The 18,286-nt window shown below is 42.4% G+C and overlaps 1 protein-coding gene across 2 annotated transcripts in view; it reads left to right on the top strand.

Annotated features, from left to right (window-relative positions):
• ALDH1A2 (aldehyde dehydrogenase 1 family member A2) overlaps positions 1-18,286 on the top strand; it is a 55,270-nt gene that overhangs the window by 32,764 nt on the left and 4,220 nt on the right. Inside the window, exons 6-12 of one of the 2 annotated variants that reach the window (XM_009948582.2) lie at positions 1,718-1,846; positions 1,979-2,092; positions 12,130-12,232; positions 15,191-15,375; positions 16,113-16,277; positions 16,718-16,875; positions 17,688-17,762. In XM_009948582.2, coding sequence (XP_009946884.1) covers positions 1,718-1,846; positions 1,979-2,092; positions 12,130-12,232; positions 15,191-15,375; positions 16,113-16,277; positions 16,718-16,875; positions 17,688-17,762 — 929 coding nt within the window. The remainder of the gene's footprint in view (positions 1-1,717; positions 1,847-1,978; positions 2,093-12,129; positions 12,233-15,190; positions 15,376-16,112; positions 16,278-16,717; positions 16,876-17,687; positions 17,763-18,286) is intronic. The other variant, XM_009948588.2, reaches the window with a different exon arrangement.

Here is an 18,286-nt window from a genome sequence, read left to right as displayed (position 1 = left end):
CCCACGCACGCTCCCCCCTTGACTCGTGAGTGGTCCTTACACCCGACTGATTCCACAGCCCTGTCCCCAGTCTTCAGACGAGCACATGGATAAGTGTTTGCAAATGACAACTGCACCATCTAACCCCAAAGTTCCTGGGCGCCTCTGAGGCTTGTCCTGTTGCGCTTAACTGACCTGTCTGTTGCAGAAACTTGGCCACAGGCTGCAGCTCGTGACAGAAGCAGGATTTATTTCGTTGAGATTTGTAAACCCCTTTGTTCGGGGTACCCAGCCGTCTACCATACTTGTTCATTCTCCCCCCGAAGTTTGTCCTCCCGAGCTTCAACGTGGCTGTCACACGCGCCTATTCTAACACTGCTGCTAATCTGTTCGGCATTTTCTCCACAGCTATCAGTCACAGAGTACGGCCTCTGGGCCGCTGCATGCACTTAGCCATTACACTAGCAAATACGTTATTACAAAAATCAAATGAAACAGCAAGCCTAACACTAAGCTCCTCATCCTCTGTCACATCCTAGCGTCCATCAAACACATGCTCTTTGGCAGCTCCATAGCATAAACAGGGCCGTATACTACCCTATAAAGCTCGTTAGAGCTCTCCTCGCAATACCATTAGAAGTGCAGGCTGTCAGCACGCTGCTGGCCCTGTAGCTCCCCTCCCAGGTTTATATACTGGAGATGGAATTAAAACATCACTTTGTCTCCAGAGTTTATAAACAACTGAGGGGGTAAAAAATTGGCTGTTCGGTGAGGGACAGACAGTTGTGTATTTTTTCAAGCTAGCCAGGGGCTAGAGAGATGTCCGTGAGAGTGGCAGCTGATATGCATCAGGCAGGAACATGTTCTGGCCAGTGGCTGACTCTTTGTGACTGATATTTTCTGTTTTCTTTCCAAAGGAGATTATTATATGCATTTATAAGAGTGACTGTGCAAATGCAGTTATATTTTATTACTTTGGCATTTCCACTGAAATCAGCGGGACTGTCCACTTAACCTGTTAGGATCAGACCTTGCTGCAGAAAAGCCTGTTGCTCTTATCTTCATCCACAGCATGTTTGTGCATCCAGCTAATATAATTCACTACATCTTCTGCTGCAGTTAAATGAAGTTGAAATTAATGATGATACAAAATTTTGTATCAGCAAAGAGTGTTTCCCAACTTGTTCCGTACTGTTCTTTTAACGTCTTCCATATAAATTGCTCAGTAAGAAGTTTTCAAGAAAATGAAATGCTTTGACCAAGCATTGACATGTTTTTAATTGTAATCCCATCAATTAAAGATTATATAGCTTTGAGTATAAATTTTATATCTTAAGATGTATTCAGGGATAGGAAATTTACATCTTCAACATGAACAAACAGTTCTTTCCAAGCGTATCAGAAGCAGAAACTATTTGTCATGGGGAACTAAAAGTGCCAATTGCAAAACAGTAAATGAAATAAAAAGTTGTGACTAAAAAAATTGCGATAACAGAAGATTCTTTTATGGAGGCTGCGGGTGGGGGCTCTGTTTCTTTGAACAGGAGAGAAAGAACTAAAAGGTCACTGTTGTTGCTTTCTTAATGGCAGTAATTAAAAAAAAAATCCTTGCTTTGTGCTGGGAAAGATTTATGTTGAAGATCAGCCTGAGAAATAAGTGAGGTAGCAGCTTGACATCTTGAAAACAAAACACCACTGCAATATTTTTCCATCTATCAACTTTTATTTTTTCCTACAGTGGAACTTCCCCCTGCTGATGTTTGCATGGAAGATTGCTCCAGCTCTGTGCTGTGGCAATACAGTAGTTATTAAACCAGCAGAACAAACACCACTCAGCGCTCTCTATATGGGAGCCCTCATCAAGGAGGTAAGAATAATTGACAGAAATAATGTCTCTGTCTCTCCTTGTGGGGAAGGAAGTACCAGCACATGCCTGGTTTAACATGCTCTGTCAGTTTTCATAAATCATGCTTCCCTTCATTCATTCCTATTTTGACAGGCTGGCTTTCCACCAGGAGTCGTCAATATTTTGCCAGGATTTGGTCCAATTGTTGGTGCAGCCATAGCATCTCATGTTGGCATTGATAAGATTGCTTTTACTGGATCCACTGAGGTAAGGTGATTCATGGGTATGTGACTGTAAAATGTGAGTAAATACTTTGGGAGATATTACTGAGTTCTTGAGCTCCATTTCTCACTGTCACCGAGTAAAAGAGCTGCATCTAAAACCAGTGTCCTTCCCAGATAAACTGATGTAGCACAGTACTTCCAAAGCAGAAATGTCTCCTTTCCTCCAGCCCCTGCTGTGCTCAGCACCTCAGCACAGGAGATATGCCTGGAAAAATATTGCTGGGATTTCCTGTGGGCTTATGAGGATGTGAATCACATGCAAGTAGGCAGAACATCCCGTATATATTGCAGCACACGTAAATGCTGCTTTAGCATCCATAATTTTTGTATCTTGGTGTACTTGAGGAAAAGGGGAGAGTAAGGGGACAAATTTGGGCAAATGTACTTCAACCTCAATGCCACATTCAAGTATATTGAAGATGAGGAGGAGGTCTAAAGAGGAAGGAGTGCAGGGAGAAAAGGAGATTGGGCACAGTGTCTGTTCGCAAAGTGATGGAAAGAAGCTTGGCCACATGAAGGGAGTGAGTTGTCTCCTGGATGCCAAAATGTCTTGCTATGAGTCTGTGATAGAATCATAGAGTTGTTTTGGTGGGAAGAGACCTTTAAGATCATCGAGTCCAACCAAACCCAGCACTGCCAAGCCCACCACAAAACCATGTCCGTAAGTGCCACATCTACGTGTCTTTTAAACACCTCCAGGGATGGTGACTGTACCACTTCCCTGGGCAGCCTGTTCCAGTGCTTGACAGCCCTTTCAGTGAAGAAATTGAAGAAATTTTTCCTAATATCCAATCTAAACCTCTGCTGGTGCATCTTGAGGCTGTTTCTTCTTGTCCTATTGCTTGTTACTTTGGAGAAGAGACTGACCCCCCCCCGCCTCGATAGAAACTCCTTTCAGGCAGTTGTAGAGAGCAATAAGTCTCCCCTGAGCCTCCCTTTCTCCAGGCTAAACAATCACAGCTCGCTCAGCCGCTCCTCATACGACCTTTCACCAGCTTCGCTGCCCTTCTCTGGACACGCTCCAGCACCTCGATGTCTTTCTCGTGGTGAGGGGCCCAAAACTGCACCCAGCATTCGAGGTGCGGCCAGTACTCACCAGTGCTGGGTACAGGGGCACAATCCCTGCCCTACTCCTGCTGGCCACACTGTTTCTGACACAGGCCAGGATGCTGCTGGCCTTCTTGGCCACCTGGGCACACTGCTGGCTCACGTTCAGCCGGCTGTCAACCAGCACCCCCAGGTCCTTTTCTGCCGGGCACCTTTCCAGTCACTCATCCCCAGCCTGCAGCGCTGCGTGGGGTTGGTGTGACCCAGCTGCAGGACCCGGCATTTAGCCTTGTTGAACCTGATGATGCAGATGTTACAGAGGAAATTGTCTGAAGACAAGGCTGTAATCTACAGAAAGAGTAACGAAGCCCTCAAAACTCAGATCGTGTCTCGCTCTCAAATATGTGCAAAGCTGGCTGTTATCAGGATTGGGGTGGGGATGATAGAAGTACTCCAGACTGAAGTCACAGGAGAAGGGGCCTTATCTCATCGACTGAAGGCAGACAGAAAGGAATCTCAGTGGGAGTTTCAGGGCTGGTTATATTTAGAGAGTGCTAAACCCGTCCCTTTTCAATTCAAAATCTGACAAACTATTGTATGGAGGGAGCTAAACCCCAGGGACCCAGTCTCCCTTTGATATATTGGACTCCCACTCATGGCAGTGGGAGGCTTTATGCATCCCAGGGATACTGCTCTTCACGGTGAGTCAATTTGGTTTTGATTTGAGTCAATAAATTCACTGACCAAGCAGCCCTACTAGGTATGTGTGGGTATCTCCCTGGTGGGCCCAGGGATTGCAGGCACCAGCTCAGTTATTTCAAATAAATTATTCTGGGGGAATTTTCTTGTAATCAAGTTTGGAAGTCACCACACATGAGCCTAAATTGCCAGTAAAATGTAGCTGCAGTAGTGTGGCTAATTTGTACACACAGAGTTGTTTTGCAATTACTATAGGCCTGCACATGAATTTTTTATGGCAATTTTAATTACTACATACACAGGTTACATTCTAAGTCAATGGCAACATCAGATTTCAGATTATTCTGTGGGATTACTATAGTCATTACATCTTCTGTAACCAATTTATATTAGCATCCTGGAATACCGAAAACTTTAATGTGAGCTGATTAACCCCCATAAATTAAGTTGAAACAATTGTTTTCATAAAGATATGTGGTCTCTGTTTAAGATAAATATTCTATTATACAGGATGTTGCACTGTTTGGAGGAGGAAAAATACAGATGGGTTAGGTTTCAAAGTTGTCTTTTGTAGCCAAAATAAATTTTTATTGTAGTTCCAGACAGCTTTAGTTTTAATAGGCGTTTAAACTCAAAAGCTGTGGGTTTTATACTAACTCAGTGCCTACCTTTAAAAGCCTTACTAATAGGAAGTGAAAAGCATTACAGAGATGAAAAAGCAGTTGTCTAAGAACCTAAAGCAAGAACAGATGGAACATTTTAATGCAGAGTTAGTGTAAACTATTCCATATTGTTTCTGATTTCCTGTAACACTGAATTTTTGTACCAGCAAGTCAACATCGTAGCGTTTTAAACACAATGCTGTGATAAGAGCTGTACTACAGAGTCTCTGACTTCTCCAAAACAGATTTCAATTTCTAATGAAATAATAATGGAAATATTTTGTCTCTCTGGTCTTGTCTGAGGCATGTCAACTGTGCACTCCAGTGATGTGGATTTCCGATAGCCATCAGATGTATAAACACCATGGTACTAACTTCCATTCCCCCATGTCATCCAGGCGCTAGGTAAAGCAGTTAATACTTTCAACTTGAGCAAGTTGATGATAAAACCTATCAGTACAAAAGCAAAAATCAAGTTTAGATGTCCAAAGCACAGGTTTTTCTCAAGTTTTCACCATGAGGTTGTCCCGGAAAAAAATATAAATTCTATATCTTTGAAGTATATACTCCCCATTTGCCTGTAAAAATCACAAAACCCAGGCTATTATTATCTATTTCCTGCAAAGTTTTTTTAAAGGCAGAAAACAGACTGGTCTTCCTACGAAAAATTTAATGCTAATGTCTTCTGAAATTTGTGGAACCCAGTCTGTAGAAACATGAGCCAAAAGGCCAAGTTCATGACCTTAACTCAATAAAGCCTGAAAGAGCCAGACCAAAGATCCATCCAGCCTAGCACCTTATCTTGCAGCATGACCAGTAACAGATGCTTACGGAGAACAAGAGCATGTGAGGAGTGATCCTTGCCTTGCTGTAGCCTCCCAGCTTCTGGTAATAACCATTTAAAGACTTTCTGAGCCCAAAGGTGCACGTGGACAATCGCATTTCATAGCGACCAACAGCCTTGTCATCCCTGCATTAGTCCAGTACCTCTTGAAACTCGTGACTATTGCGAGGCCTCAAGCCCACACCTACGCAACGACAACCCATAAATGACTGCTGATTTATGGTACTGATTTCTAATTTATGACACTGATCCAGTTTGCACTCTCTATTTCTTTTCTGTTTCTTAGATTCTCTAGTGCTTTGAAAATGGGTTGTAAGTACTACTATTTACTTTTCACACACCACCCCACCTCCCAAGTAATATGTGAAAAAATCATAAAGAGCTATTTTTCTGTGGTACCATCACTGTTCAATTTCACTCCTCTCCCTCTGTCCTTTTGATCCCTCCTTTTATGGGTCAGCTCATGCACATTAAGAGAGTAGTCTGCCAACTCTTTCATCCCTTAGCCTGCCTACTTCTTACAAAACACCCTCCCATGGATCACCCCCTCTCCCAGTCCCCTAGTGTATGGCTGTCAAAACTCTTCCCTCTACAGCTCACTAAGAAGGGTTCTGCAGACACCCGGCAGGCTATGAATTTCACTTTGACAACTGTCACACTAAAAGAAAGAAAATCATACTGAGTATGGAAGCAAGCCTAAAAATATTGTGCCTTCTAAGATTCCAGCAGCTTTCTTGGCTTCTCTGCTTGCTTTGGTTCATACTCGTCAGCAACTTGTTTGATACGGGCATCTTAACGGAAGTGTTTATTTTTACTGTGTTGTTTTTAGTGAACCAGGGCTAATCCGTGATCCCCCTTAATTACAGCAATCTCCTCTCAGGCTTCACTGACAGGTTTTTTCCTCGTCTTCCACAATCAGATGAAACTTAAACTGCCCAAACCAATCTTTCTTCCAGCCAATCTGACCATGTCAACACTTGCTCCTATCCCTTTCCTACCTTCCCTTGAAGCTCATAATCAATCTAAATATCTCATTTTGTCTTACTGTATTTCTCCTTGATCTTTCTGGTCCCTAGCTGTAGGGTGAAACTCTCACTCACCCAGACCCTGGGAGTCGTTGCTGTAAAGCTCAGCTATCTCCCACACCATCCCAGTTGCCCACTACACATGCCTTTCTGTTTTACGTTGCCCCTCTCTGCCTCAGCTTCTTCACTGTTCAATGGACTCCTGCCTATTTGAATTCCTTTTAGAAAATTACTAGCAACAATTAAAAGAAAACTCGGTCGTTTATGTTTTCTGAGCTTTTCTGACAGCTCAGGCTGTCAGGCTTTACCCATGTGCCTGCTATTGGGCTGCAGAGCTCAGAAGTACAGGAGAGGTTACACAGGTCTCCTCTCTTCCCCAGTTAAATGAACAGTGGACCCTATTTATTTCCAAGACAAGTGCTGATGAGGGGACAATTTTTACACAGATCAGAAACGCAGAGAGGTTCTTCATTTTACCTTCTTATTTTCTGAAAGAACTTCTGCTGAGTGGCAAAGGTGAGAGGCCTTCAAATAGCAGAGAAGAGCAGCCATCAGAAGCTGCTTTAGTCTTTCTTTGCCTTTGTTTCCACTCAAGTCTGTGAATTCAGTTACAGGCTTTGCCCATACAGCCGTTTGGACTGCTGCGAGCTGTCTGGCTGTGTCTGTGTGCTCTAGCTGAACAGGGACTGCACAGCCATTAAGTTCCTGGTGCCCATGGAACAGTTGGGTGCACTATGTTCTGGGCTTGAGCTTAGAGATGATTGTGGAGAGCAGAAGTTATACATTTAAAAATATGTGCATTTAAAGCATTGGCTGGAATAAAAATTGTGTTTTGCTTGTTGCAAAAGTTTAATGAGTTCTAGTAACTTCTGTTCAAAACCAAATGTGCTACCTCCAAACCAGAGTGGCTTACAACTCTCTCCAGTTGTTAAACGCTCTCTAGATGAGAATTATAGATAGCACACAAAACGTTTGAAGCCCTGGCCAACAAGAAATGTATCCCAAGTGGCTGGTTTCCACTTTGTTCAAACTATGACCCATTAAAATGCAGACAGATTAAAGATAGGATTCAGGTCTGTGTTCATGCAGTTCTGTAGGGTAACGCAAATAAATATCCAACAAATTGGTTTGGATGCCTGTGTAAACAAGAGGTCTATAAACAACTGCAATAAACCCCAGCAAAAGAGTCTGCATTTTGCTTGGCAGAATGTTTTCTTTATGCACTTAGATTAACAAACCATGATCTCATCATTAGTCAACAAGATACTAGAGAGACCATCAAAGCAAACTACAGGAGAGTCGAGATTGATTCATGCCAAACAAATGTTTGTAGCTAACAGCTGTATTACCACTGATTCTAATTTACTCAGCAGGATTCTGCTTTCATTTCCGAAGTGAGATGAATGTCACAACGCGTGATGTAGACAGAATGTCTACCTACTGCATGAGCAATGGGTTGTGTCAGCTCTCCTGGATCACACGATCTCTTGCTGCGTTTGGGTACCATGAAGAATTACATCCTGGCGTTTTCTGCTTTAGCTCACCAGGCTACACACATGCCCTGTTCAGCACAGGGAGGGTTTAGGGAGGCTACATGATCATTCATTCCTGCTTCTGCTAAATCTTTTTTTATCATATCTTGGACACCTTGTGCCTCCTGAATGAAAAGTAGTTTCCCTTTTCCTTCCTTGTTTTTTTTTGGTAGAATTTCGGGAGCTGTCTTTGGACAAGTGTTGTGCCTCTTTGCCTGTAAAACGTGCATGTCAAAAGGACTCACCTCCTTAAAACTGAACCAAATAGGGTGGTGTATCAGCCCTGTCAAAGTTAACAGGAGTTTAGCTGTGGTCTTCATGGGGCCAGGTTTTAACACGAGGAACAAATGAGCCATTTATAGCTTAGGATTCTCTCCAGGAAGTTCTATTTGGGATTGCCTTTTTACTTGTGCTGCGCTGTTCACTGTGTTCTTTTCAGGGCTGCTCCTGACACAGGGCATTACACAGTCACATAAAGCTGCTCTTCTTCATGTCAGTATTTCAAAATTCACTTGCCTTTGCTGGAGGCATACCCTGAACATGCCACATGGTCCTAAAATGTTCCTCAGAAAGATTTTGCATACAATGTGGAATTTAAAAAAAATCAGGCAGACTAAGTAAGCAGCAACATGGGTTCGAAGGTTTTGCCAAAACACTGACATTCAGTGCCTCAATAGCTGGAGAGAGAACACTGCAATTCCAGAAAACAGAACGTTTCTGTCTGCTCATACCGTCTCCCCAAAACTTAATCTCTTGTAAGTTAAAACACTTACTGTTCTTCAGATATCCTCTCAGTGTCCCAAGAAAGATATAATAGCAAAGACGAGCAGCCCAGTTGCTTAAAATGCCAAAGTAACCAAAGAGGTACGACTCCTCTGTCAATTTTTGGACTGTTTATGGAATCCTTTAATCTACATAGCTTCCAGTGCAGTCATCTTCACAGCCTTCCCTGTGGCAGTGTGCAAGAAAATTACATGCTGTTCAGCTAAACTGCTATTCCCCTACATTCAGGTGTTCCCCAAGGACTTAACATGCACCTGCGATCGAAGGAAGGTTCAGAGCAGAGGTCTACATTCTGACGGAGCTGTCGAGGAAGTATCACAAACCTTGGAGGTTTGCTTTTGACTCGTGAGATTTCCAGTGCTTTAACAGCAACAGGCAAACCCAGCTGTACCATTTAGAAACATTCATATCTGTCTGAAAACAGAAAATTAAGAGATCGTGAAGGCAACAGGCTTTTTTGAATTTCCGCACAAAGTATTTAAAATGTGGCTGTATAATCCTCCTCTTGAAAGAGGCATTAAACTCCCAAACACAGAAGGCATAAATAAACAACAATTAAATGTTTTATATCATTACACACTCTCAATGCCTAACGTCATACAGGTCACAGTCCAGAAACAGAACCTTCCAGGACTGTTCTTCCAATTGCTTTTTTGCACAGGAGTGCTGCAAAATGCTTCTTTAACTTTGTTTGTTGTTCTGCATAACAAATTGTTTTCTTTGAGATGGGCCAAATTGCATCTGCCTCGCCCTCCATGCAGCTTACAGGGTTACGGTACTTCACAAGCTATCCAGGGATACTCCTGATATCAATCTTGAAGCCTATTCAAAACAAGGATGGGGAGTCAGGGCTTTCTCTGCCAACATTCCTGCTGCATAATCGCTCGGCTCCATTATCTGTGGGGGAGTCCTCTCTTCCAGTGTTCCCTCGCCAGGCTGTACTGCCTGTTGGGAGCTCACAGATCGAGCGGAGAGACGCCGCGGGAAGCATGTACTGAAAGAGCAGCACTATCACTTATCCCTTTCACGCTGTCTTTCTCCACAAAGGGAGGTCACTCACAATAGGCTGCCTTTGTCACTAAATAACCGCAGCGCTGGTGCCTTCCCTAAGCCTTTTCTCAACCTGTAAGTGCACAGGGCACAGTAGGAGCACAGTGAACAAAAGTGCTGAGCAGCATGAGCCCCACCATCCTGATGTCTGTACCAGTTTCTAACGGGAAGGACATAGCGAAGCTGTCTGTTAAGTTTATACTTGGGAACTTGACAACAATCTCCCTGTATTAACAATACTCTGGACCGTACTTTTCCAAAGTAACACCATTGTCTGCAAGCCCTTTGGACTTTAATATTCGCCATGTACATACTATTTGGACTTGCATATTTGCCAGTCGTTTGTTTGCATAGAATCCTTTCAAAACCTTTACTGACATGGACAAAAGAGTTTTGACATTAAAGTGGCAGAATGGAAGGCAGAGAGATGGTAGGCTGGACACGTTGCTGTGGCCTCCTTGGTCTGTTCTGCTCTTTGTGAATTTTTGAGAGGCAATAGGTGGTGGTTGTTCTTTCCAAGAGGGAGGTTCAAGGCGGTGAGGGTGTGACTGGCATTGGCTGGCACTGGCTATAAACACAGCACTCTCACTAGTTCCCAGTGTACATTTTCAGCACAGTTTGAGAGATTGGAATTTCCAGATGACGTGCTCGATGTATGTGGTGGGGGTGGAGGGCAGAAAGGGTCCTTCTTTTTCATGTTCGCTCCTAGCTGTCAGTCAAACATAGCAAAAAAATCAGCTCCAATTAAGGGGATATGCAAGGAATTTCATGATAATGTCAACACTCCATTCCATCAATACAGAGGTAAAGGAAAGAAGCTAATTTTAGATATTGGTATTTTTTATTTTTTTAAGAAATAACCTCAGTCACAGTCGACTGTGGTATCACCAGATAAACAGTTAATCACAACAGTACATGAAGTGGTTGACAATTCCTTCATTATCCTGTGGGGTTTTTGCTTTGTTTTTTCTGTGGGGGCCCTGGTTTCTGTTTCATTTGCTTTCTGATTACTCCAGCGCTGAGTTAACTTTCTCCTGCAGACTGCCTTCAGTTCTCCAAGAGGTTCAGCTTCTCATCCATTAACCCCTTCCTGCAAGGAGTCTCACTCACCTGACCTTAGAAAGAGAAAACAGCTGGAGAGACCAGAGTACTATGTGGAGAAAACAGTCCAGCTCTGGACTCACTCCCATCTCACTTCACATCTGACTTTCTGTGTGACCTTAAAACATGTCCCAGTTAAAAGACAGCAATGGTCTCAAGCTTCTCAGTATTCAATAGAGACTTTTAATCCTGCGTTTTGCCAGGATTACTTCCTTGGCTGCAGAATGGGCATAGTTACACTGCAACAGTATCAAATCTGATCTATTTTGGATTTATTGATCCAGGGAGGGGAGAATTTCCAGGGAGCACAGCTGCCTTTCCAACTGTACTGATGTGGAAACACATCAAATGTGTAGCTGTCAGATTGCTACTCCATTTAATCTACCTCATGTTCCTTGGCGAAATCTGCAGTGTGCGCCTGCTCCAGCCACAGGGCTGCACTCTGCTCCAGCTGACCCCACAGTCCACAAAAGACATTTTGGAGCTGCTTTTGACGTCCTCAACCCATTTGAAGATTATCTGTGGTGCAGCTGAGGGTCAGGTCTGGGATGGTGCTTTTGTAACTTCTTGCCCTCCTTGGTGTTCTGCCATGTGCTGTTAATCCTGCAGGAAAGGCTGATGGTTTCATCAGGATTTGACATATTCTGGATCATGATTTCATGGCCAAATTACTTAAACCTTTGGGCACTGAAAACTGGATTTTGAGGAGAACAACTGCCCTCCTACAAACAGGTCGGGTAGCAGTTTAGTAACTATTAGTAAGAGTGAAATAAATTCTAAAAGCAGTGATCTATGACACCTGGACTATATAAAGCAGTATGATAGCAGTGATTACTAATGAATAGTAATAAGCTTAACACATGCTTAATACATACTCAGATATCAGATCTATTTTTTCCCCACTAAAAATTATATAACTAAACCTCTAATCTAGTTACTAATCTAAAACCTTGTGAATGTGCCAGTAGTTTCGATGGGAGGAATTCTAGTTCCACCAATTTCAGAGTTTTAATTCAGCCCTCCTAAAGCACCCTACCAGAAATCCCCGAGCCGTTTTAGCATGGATACAAATGGGTGAAGGGTACAAACACTGTGCATTATCCCCTCTTGATTTCTAGAAAAAAACCTGGAAAGCTGTCCACTGCTGACGAGAATCTGTTTGGATTGAAGAACCTGCTGGATTATTTAAAGCTCTGTTCCAGTGACAGCCAGCGTTGGCTGTTGAAGTGAACTGTATGACTACATTCCCTGTAAAATGTATCTCCATTTCCTTTCAGGTTGGGAAGCTGATCCAAGAAGCAGCTGGAAGGAGTAATTTGAAGAGAGTTACACTGGAGCTGGGTGGGAAAAGCCCAAACATTATTTTTGCAGATGCTGATTGTAAGTCAGCACTTCCATATTTTTCTTAAAAACATGTTTGTGTGGTGTCTTTTTTTCTTTTTTTTTCCATTTTAGGGTATATATTTCATACAAAGTGAAATGGACCAATATAGCTGTATCTAATTGCACTTTTTAATCTTACAGAAGCAGCCTAAGGTGTGGTAGTTTTTATAAAAAGGCATTTGCACCCACAGATCCATAGACAGTAAGAAAACAGAAAAAGTTATAACCAAGCATATAGAAACAGTGTTATTCACAGTCATGGTCCCATACACATCTGTCATCCTAAATTCTGCAGCAAGGTCATTTAGTGCTTTAATTCTGGGAATTCTGTGATTTATTTTTTGCTTCACAGCAATGATAAAAAGGGAGGGCTTTAATTTACACTTGAGTTGCTAATCTAGTCAGTGCAGTATTCCTTTTTAAGCTGCTTTGGTAGTACCTATAAATGAAGATTATTCAATTTTTTAAATTTTCACAACTGAAGAATTGTGTATTGAAATATTCTCATTGCCACTGTCAGCAGGGAGCTCAAGAGTTTGGCAGCTGGATGATGTTATGCAGCTGAGATTTTTGGCACCTGAGAAGGTACAGGACAGCTGTTTAGGATAGGATAAAAACATAGCCTGGAAGTTTCTGCTTAAATGATTATCAATGAAATAGTTAAAAATGTTGATATTTAAATTGTCAGCAGGAGGTTTTGAAGTTAACACCCTATTAAGATCAATGGGACAGTTCACACCTTGCTTTGAGCTATCCTTTCAGGCTGTGTGCAGGCACACTGTACTCAATACATTTTCTGAGACCTCTGTAACCCAAATAAATGGACACATAAGGATTTGGTCTTTTAATTTAAAAGGGGAAAGCGAATAGCAGAATGATTTTGAATAGCATGAATTGCAAGAGTTGGTTACAATCCTATATTGTTTTCAAAACTTACTAACGTCTGAAGGACTAGGGAAAGCTTGAGAACTTTCAGCAGCTTTTCTACATAGAAATATTTTACCAAGTTGGGGGTCTAAATTACAGCCGCAGTCATCCCGATAAGCTAAAAAGACTCCTGTCAACCGGAGCCAGATGCAGATGTTGCAGCCATCTGTAGTTACTCATCTCTATCTCCCACCAGCAATCACTAGATCTCAAATGTCCCCCTAACCTACTAACTCAGACTGGATCACCCAGACACTTCTGGTAGAGGGATACGAGATGGAGGCAGGTCTGTGGTATGGCCTTCCACGGGGGAAGGACGAGTGCTCCCAGCTGCCACACAGAGCTGTAGTTTGTCTGTGATCTGCGCTATCTGCCAAATAAGGCTGAGGACCCGGGGAGAAGTCACAGGCAGTAAGGGAATCACAGGGCACGGAGGAGAGCACAGTCTTGTTCAGGACTGTCTGTTCCACAGTGTATCATCCCAAAGCTCTCTGGTCTTCCCGTAATTACAACCACCAGCACTTGACCTGAGATTTGGACTTCAAAGCTCTGATTATTGAAGAACAGCGGACGGTTTGCTCACCATTCCAAAGAAGCTGTTTGTTCTGTTTGAGGAACGCTGTGTGCCAAAAGTTAGCAGAAAGCAGGACAAAGTTATTGAAAGTTTAGTGCACCAAAAAAACAGGGAAGAATGGTGCACCCTCATGGTGAAAAAAAGGTGTTAACAATAGAGGAAGAAATATCAGTGAATCAGTTCATCAGTTCTATCCCCTAGTGTTTTCAATCTCCATGAAGCTGTCTGGGAAAATTTGAATGTGGTCCAGGGAACACCCTATATATTTTTTTTTAAAGACCACACTGAGGGCAGAATAAGACCTTTCTGTTAGCTGGAGTTGTCTAGGACATGCTGAAAGTAAAGCACCACTGCTTTGTTTATTCCATAAAAGATTATACTTTAAGCAATGTTCCAAAGTGCTACAGCTGATAACAGAGTTATTACAGTGCTGTAGGGCATCACTGTTTAAGGATTAATTCAACATTTTTCTCTAGTCAGCTATTGCACCCAATGGGAGAATTTAGCTCTGAATGCCTAAATATGACTGGATCCTCTCTCCTGCTTGGACAGCGGATGTATTAGTTGTACATCCAAGGAAGTTAGAGTAGAAATCAAGGGTTGATTGTTCTAAATTGACCTATATTTTTTAAGCCTTACCCAGTCACCTCTATAAGCCAATAAGATGTTTCTGTCTTGCAGAAAAGTAATGTGGCTTTTTGGGAAGTGTAGGTCTTGCCATGACCAAAGTCAAAGTGTCCCAAGTACTTGGTTGCCTGTAACTCTCCCATATGCAGTATTAAACCCAGTGCAAACTTGGCACCACAGACAAATTTTCCCCACCTATACTCACCCCAGTCAGACAGACTTCTATAATGCGGGACACAATCTGCTTCCTAGGGTCTCCTAAGAGTTTTAGTTGATAAATCACATGTTGCTGGCATGCAAGACATCGGTGAAGTGGTTCTTTCATACCCTACTCCTATAGACTGCTCAAGTGCTGTCTTGATTCAATTTTTGCAGTGGGATATTAAGCAATATTTTGTGGCTTGTGTCACAAGATGGCATGTGGAATATATTACCCATGGACCCTCCTTTACCTAGACAATGCCTGAAGTCCCAAGTGGTCCCTTGCAATCTAGTGTTTCTGAAACAGTTGCAGTGCTCCTAATATCCCTCCAGTATAGCTGTGTCCAGGGTGGAATAAATGTGGAAAAAAAATCAGCTTTAGACATGTCTAAAAACTCGGTATTTTCACAGGGATTGTGACACAAAATGAAATGAATCTTCTTCCTATATGACCTGACACAACAGTAGTATGTTTTGATTTGGTCACTATTTTGTTTTTTTTAACCAAATCCTACTTCTGCTCTGAAGTTTTGGAAATGTGGCACTATGTAATACCTATGACACTGGTGCAATAGCAGATGTGTCAATGCTGTTTCAGAGCAACATATGCTGTCTTGGTTTTTTAGTGGACTATGCTGTGGAACAAGCTCACCAAGGGGTCTTCTTCAATCAAGGTCAATGCTGCACTGCAGGCTCACGGATTTATGTGGAAGAATCAATCTATGAAGAGTTTGTTAGAAGAAGCGTGGAACGTGCAAAGAGGAGAGTTGTGGGGAGTCCTTTTGACCCAACTACGGAACAAGGTCCACAGGTAAAGGAAGAATGCTTCAGCTCTACAGCCCAGCAAGTGCCTGGAAGCATTTAAACTCTACTAGGACAGAGGTCCGTCAGTGCATGCTCACTCACAGCCCAGGGTAGCTGACATGATAAACATTTTAAAGATTAAAATTCTAAAGGAGTAGATAATCTGTGCAGCTCAGAGGTGTTTCTTGTTAGGTAAAAACTCATCTTAACCATCAGTAGGTTTGCCTCCCAGCCTTAACAGCAAGATTCTGATCTTCAGCCTCCAAGATACAGCTGTAAACTATGAGAAGATCTCAAAAGTCTGCAGGCACTTGTTTTCAAGAATTGTCTACAACCATAACTGTGCTTGTAGACCACTAGAAAGACAGGAATTCTAAGCAAAAGATGGACAGAATTAGAAATAGGTCTTTAAAAAATGTTTCTGCTGCTGATAACCAGCTGGGTTTATACCATTTTCAGGAAGTTAACCTGGGACAAAAAAGAATGATCTGCTTTGTTTGTGCTCATAGACCAGGTTGCTTAGCAAGAATGTGGGTTGAGCCACACACATAAGGGGACGTATCCTTACGGAGACTGAGGCCTAGGTTACAGTCAGCAGCTACTTATAGATCTTTGGCATCTCCAGCTCAGAGTAGTGAATTAAGCGTGAGTCTACTCACTGGGACGTGATTGCCAAAAAAACCAATTTTGATTTGATCATCAAGTGCACGATCTGCAAGTCAAATGGCTTCTTCTCTCTTTCAGATTGATAAAAACCAGTACAACAAGATCTTGGAACTGATTCAAAGTGGCATTACTGAAGGAGCAAAACTTGAGTGTGGGGGTAAAGGGCTGGGAAGAAAGGGCTTCTTCATTGAACCGACGGTGTTTTCCAATGTAACGGATGACATGCGGATTGCCAAGGAGGAGGTATTCACACACACTGGCAAGATGGCCTAAACATGATTTTTTTTTCTTTTGTTTACTTCCTGAGACAAAAGCTTTAGAGCGAAAATTACACCTATGGTAAAAAAAAAAAAAAAAAAAAAAGGCAAAATCTTTTCAGAACTCCGTATGCACACAGCAACTGATGACATCATTTGGGTAAAGGAACTCAGGTTTTGTCGTTGGCTGTGAAGTCTCCATCCTCAAAGAAGAAATAAGGGAAGAATGGATGAGTTCCAGTGAGGCAACAGCTTTGGGAAATTCATGCAGTTTTACAGACAGCTATTACCACTATTAAATGTTGCTGTGGGAATTTGTAAAGAATACAACAGGAGAGAGAATACAGTTTAAAAAGCAGAATAAAACAGGAATAAAATGCCTCTGAGTAGGCTGGTTTATTAATTAATGATTAATCTTTGTTGCAGATTTTTGGGCCCGTTCAAGAAATACTGAGATTTAAAACCATGGATGAAGTGATAGAGAGAGCCAACAATTCTGATTTTGGGCTGGTAGCTGCTGTCTTTACAAATGACATAAACAAGGCCCTCACAGTCTCTTCAGCAATGCAGGCTGGGACAGTCTGGTAAGGCAGAAGTTATCATGCTCCTGCTCTTGGAGATAGAGAGTTTGACTCACTGCCATTGTGGCACCTCAGTTTTGCACTCTGTGTCTGAAAAATGTTTATCTAGACCATCCTAGTGGTGAATCACGCACGACCCGCGATAGGGAACAGCTGCAAGGAGGTGGTGTGACGCTGCTCCCTGCGGGTGAACGCTTTGGAAAATGGGAAAGCGCCTTGCTTGACTTTAGCATGGCAGCCACGCTGCTGAGTGACCTTACTGAGAGCAAACAACGCAGAGTGTAAACGCTCCTTTCTGTGGAGCAGAGGAGTATTACGAGTTCTCTGCTAAATGCACAGAGAATCGTGTACTTTTACAACATTAGGGAACTGAGGGGACACCTCTTCTTTCTAGTCCCTAGGAATAGGTAATGCCACCTCCAGTTTAATAGCATGCCGTTTGGTATGTCAAGCCTGGGTAAACTAAAGACCCACAAGAAATCAGGGAGAAAAAGGACAAATTCAAATCTAATAGCTCTGTGTTATAAACCAGCACTGAGGCTTGTCAGCAAATCCGCAGTTCATTACTAAAGCTGCGTCCAAGTGTCCGGTGCCCTCCTCCGGTCCCCACAGGCCAAATCCCATTCTCCGTATGGGTAAGGAGCAGATAGTTGGGTTTGGGGCATAAATCCTTCCTTTCTTTTTCAACATGAGACAAGTTTGTTATTACTCGGAGGTATACGGTGTCCTTAGCTCCACAAGCTTCAGCCTCTCCCTGAGTTGTCCAAAAGTCTCTCTGACAGTGCAGCTGGACTTAACACCTCTTCCTGTTACAGGATAAATTGCTACAATGCCTTAAACGCCCAAAGTCCTTTCGGAGGATTCAAAATGTCTGGCAATGGGAGAGAGATGTAAGTATGACACTGCTGTCTTCTAAACTGTTTTCAGCTCTGCAACTTAATAAATGTTAGTGAATCCTTCCATGCAAATTAAGATCAGGAAATCTCCCATCTGAGGATCAGGGCATAGTATAAGATGACTGATAATCATTGCCAGTTCTAAATGCAATTGATTTACATGGTAAGAATATGTTTCTGGAACTCCCTTCTTATTCTGAAAGGAACTGAAAATTTCTGAGTATTTTTTCTGAACTTGTAACCTGTGTTTCTGAGAGTTTTTCTTAGCCATATTAACCAGAACTTTTGCAGAAAGATTCTCTTTTTGGTACTGCTGTGTGCTTGTTGACTGGTTCAGTGTGCTCGTTTCAGAGATGTTTTGCCATATATTTTGCCACTCTTGCTATTTTTTTCCTTTCTTTACTTTTCCCTATATTTTTTAATATAGGTGCAGCTGAATTTTATTAAAATGTTATCTAACTCTTCCAGATATATAAACAATGTTAAATTAAATCAGGCCTAGAGAAGGACAGACAAAG

The sequence above is a fragment of the Leptosomus discolor genome, chromosome 11 (assembly GCF_034619465.1).
Source record: "Leptosomus discolor isolate bLepDis1 chromosome 11, bLepDis1.hap2, whole genome shotgun sequence".
Lineage (NCBI taxonomy): Eukaryota > Metazoa > Chordata > Aves > Leptosomiformes > Leptosomidae > Leptosomus > Leptosomus discolor.
Note: the sequence above shows the minus strand (reverse complement) of the source record. Positions and strands in the feature narration are given on the sequence as shown.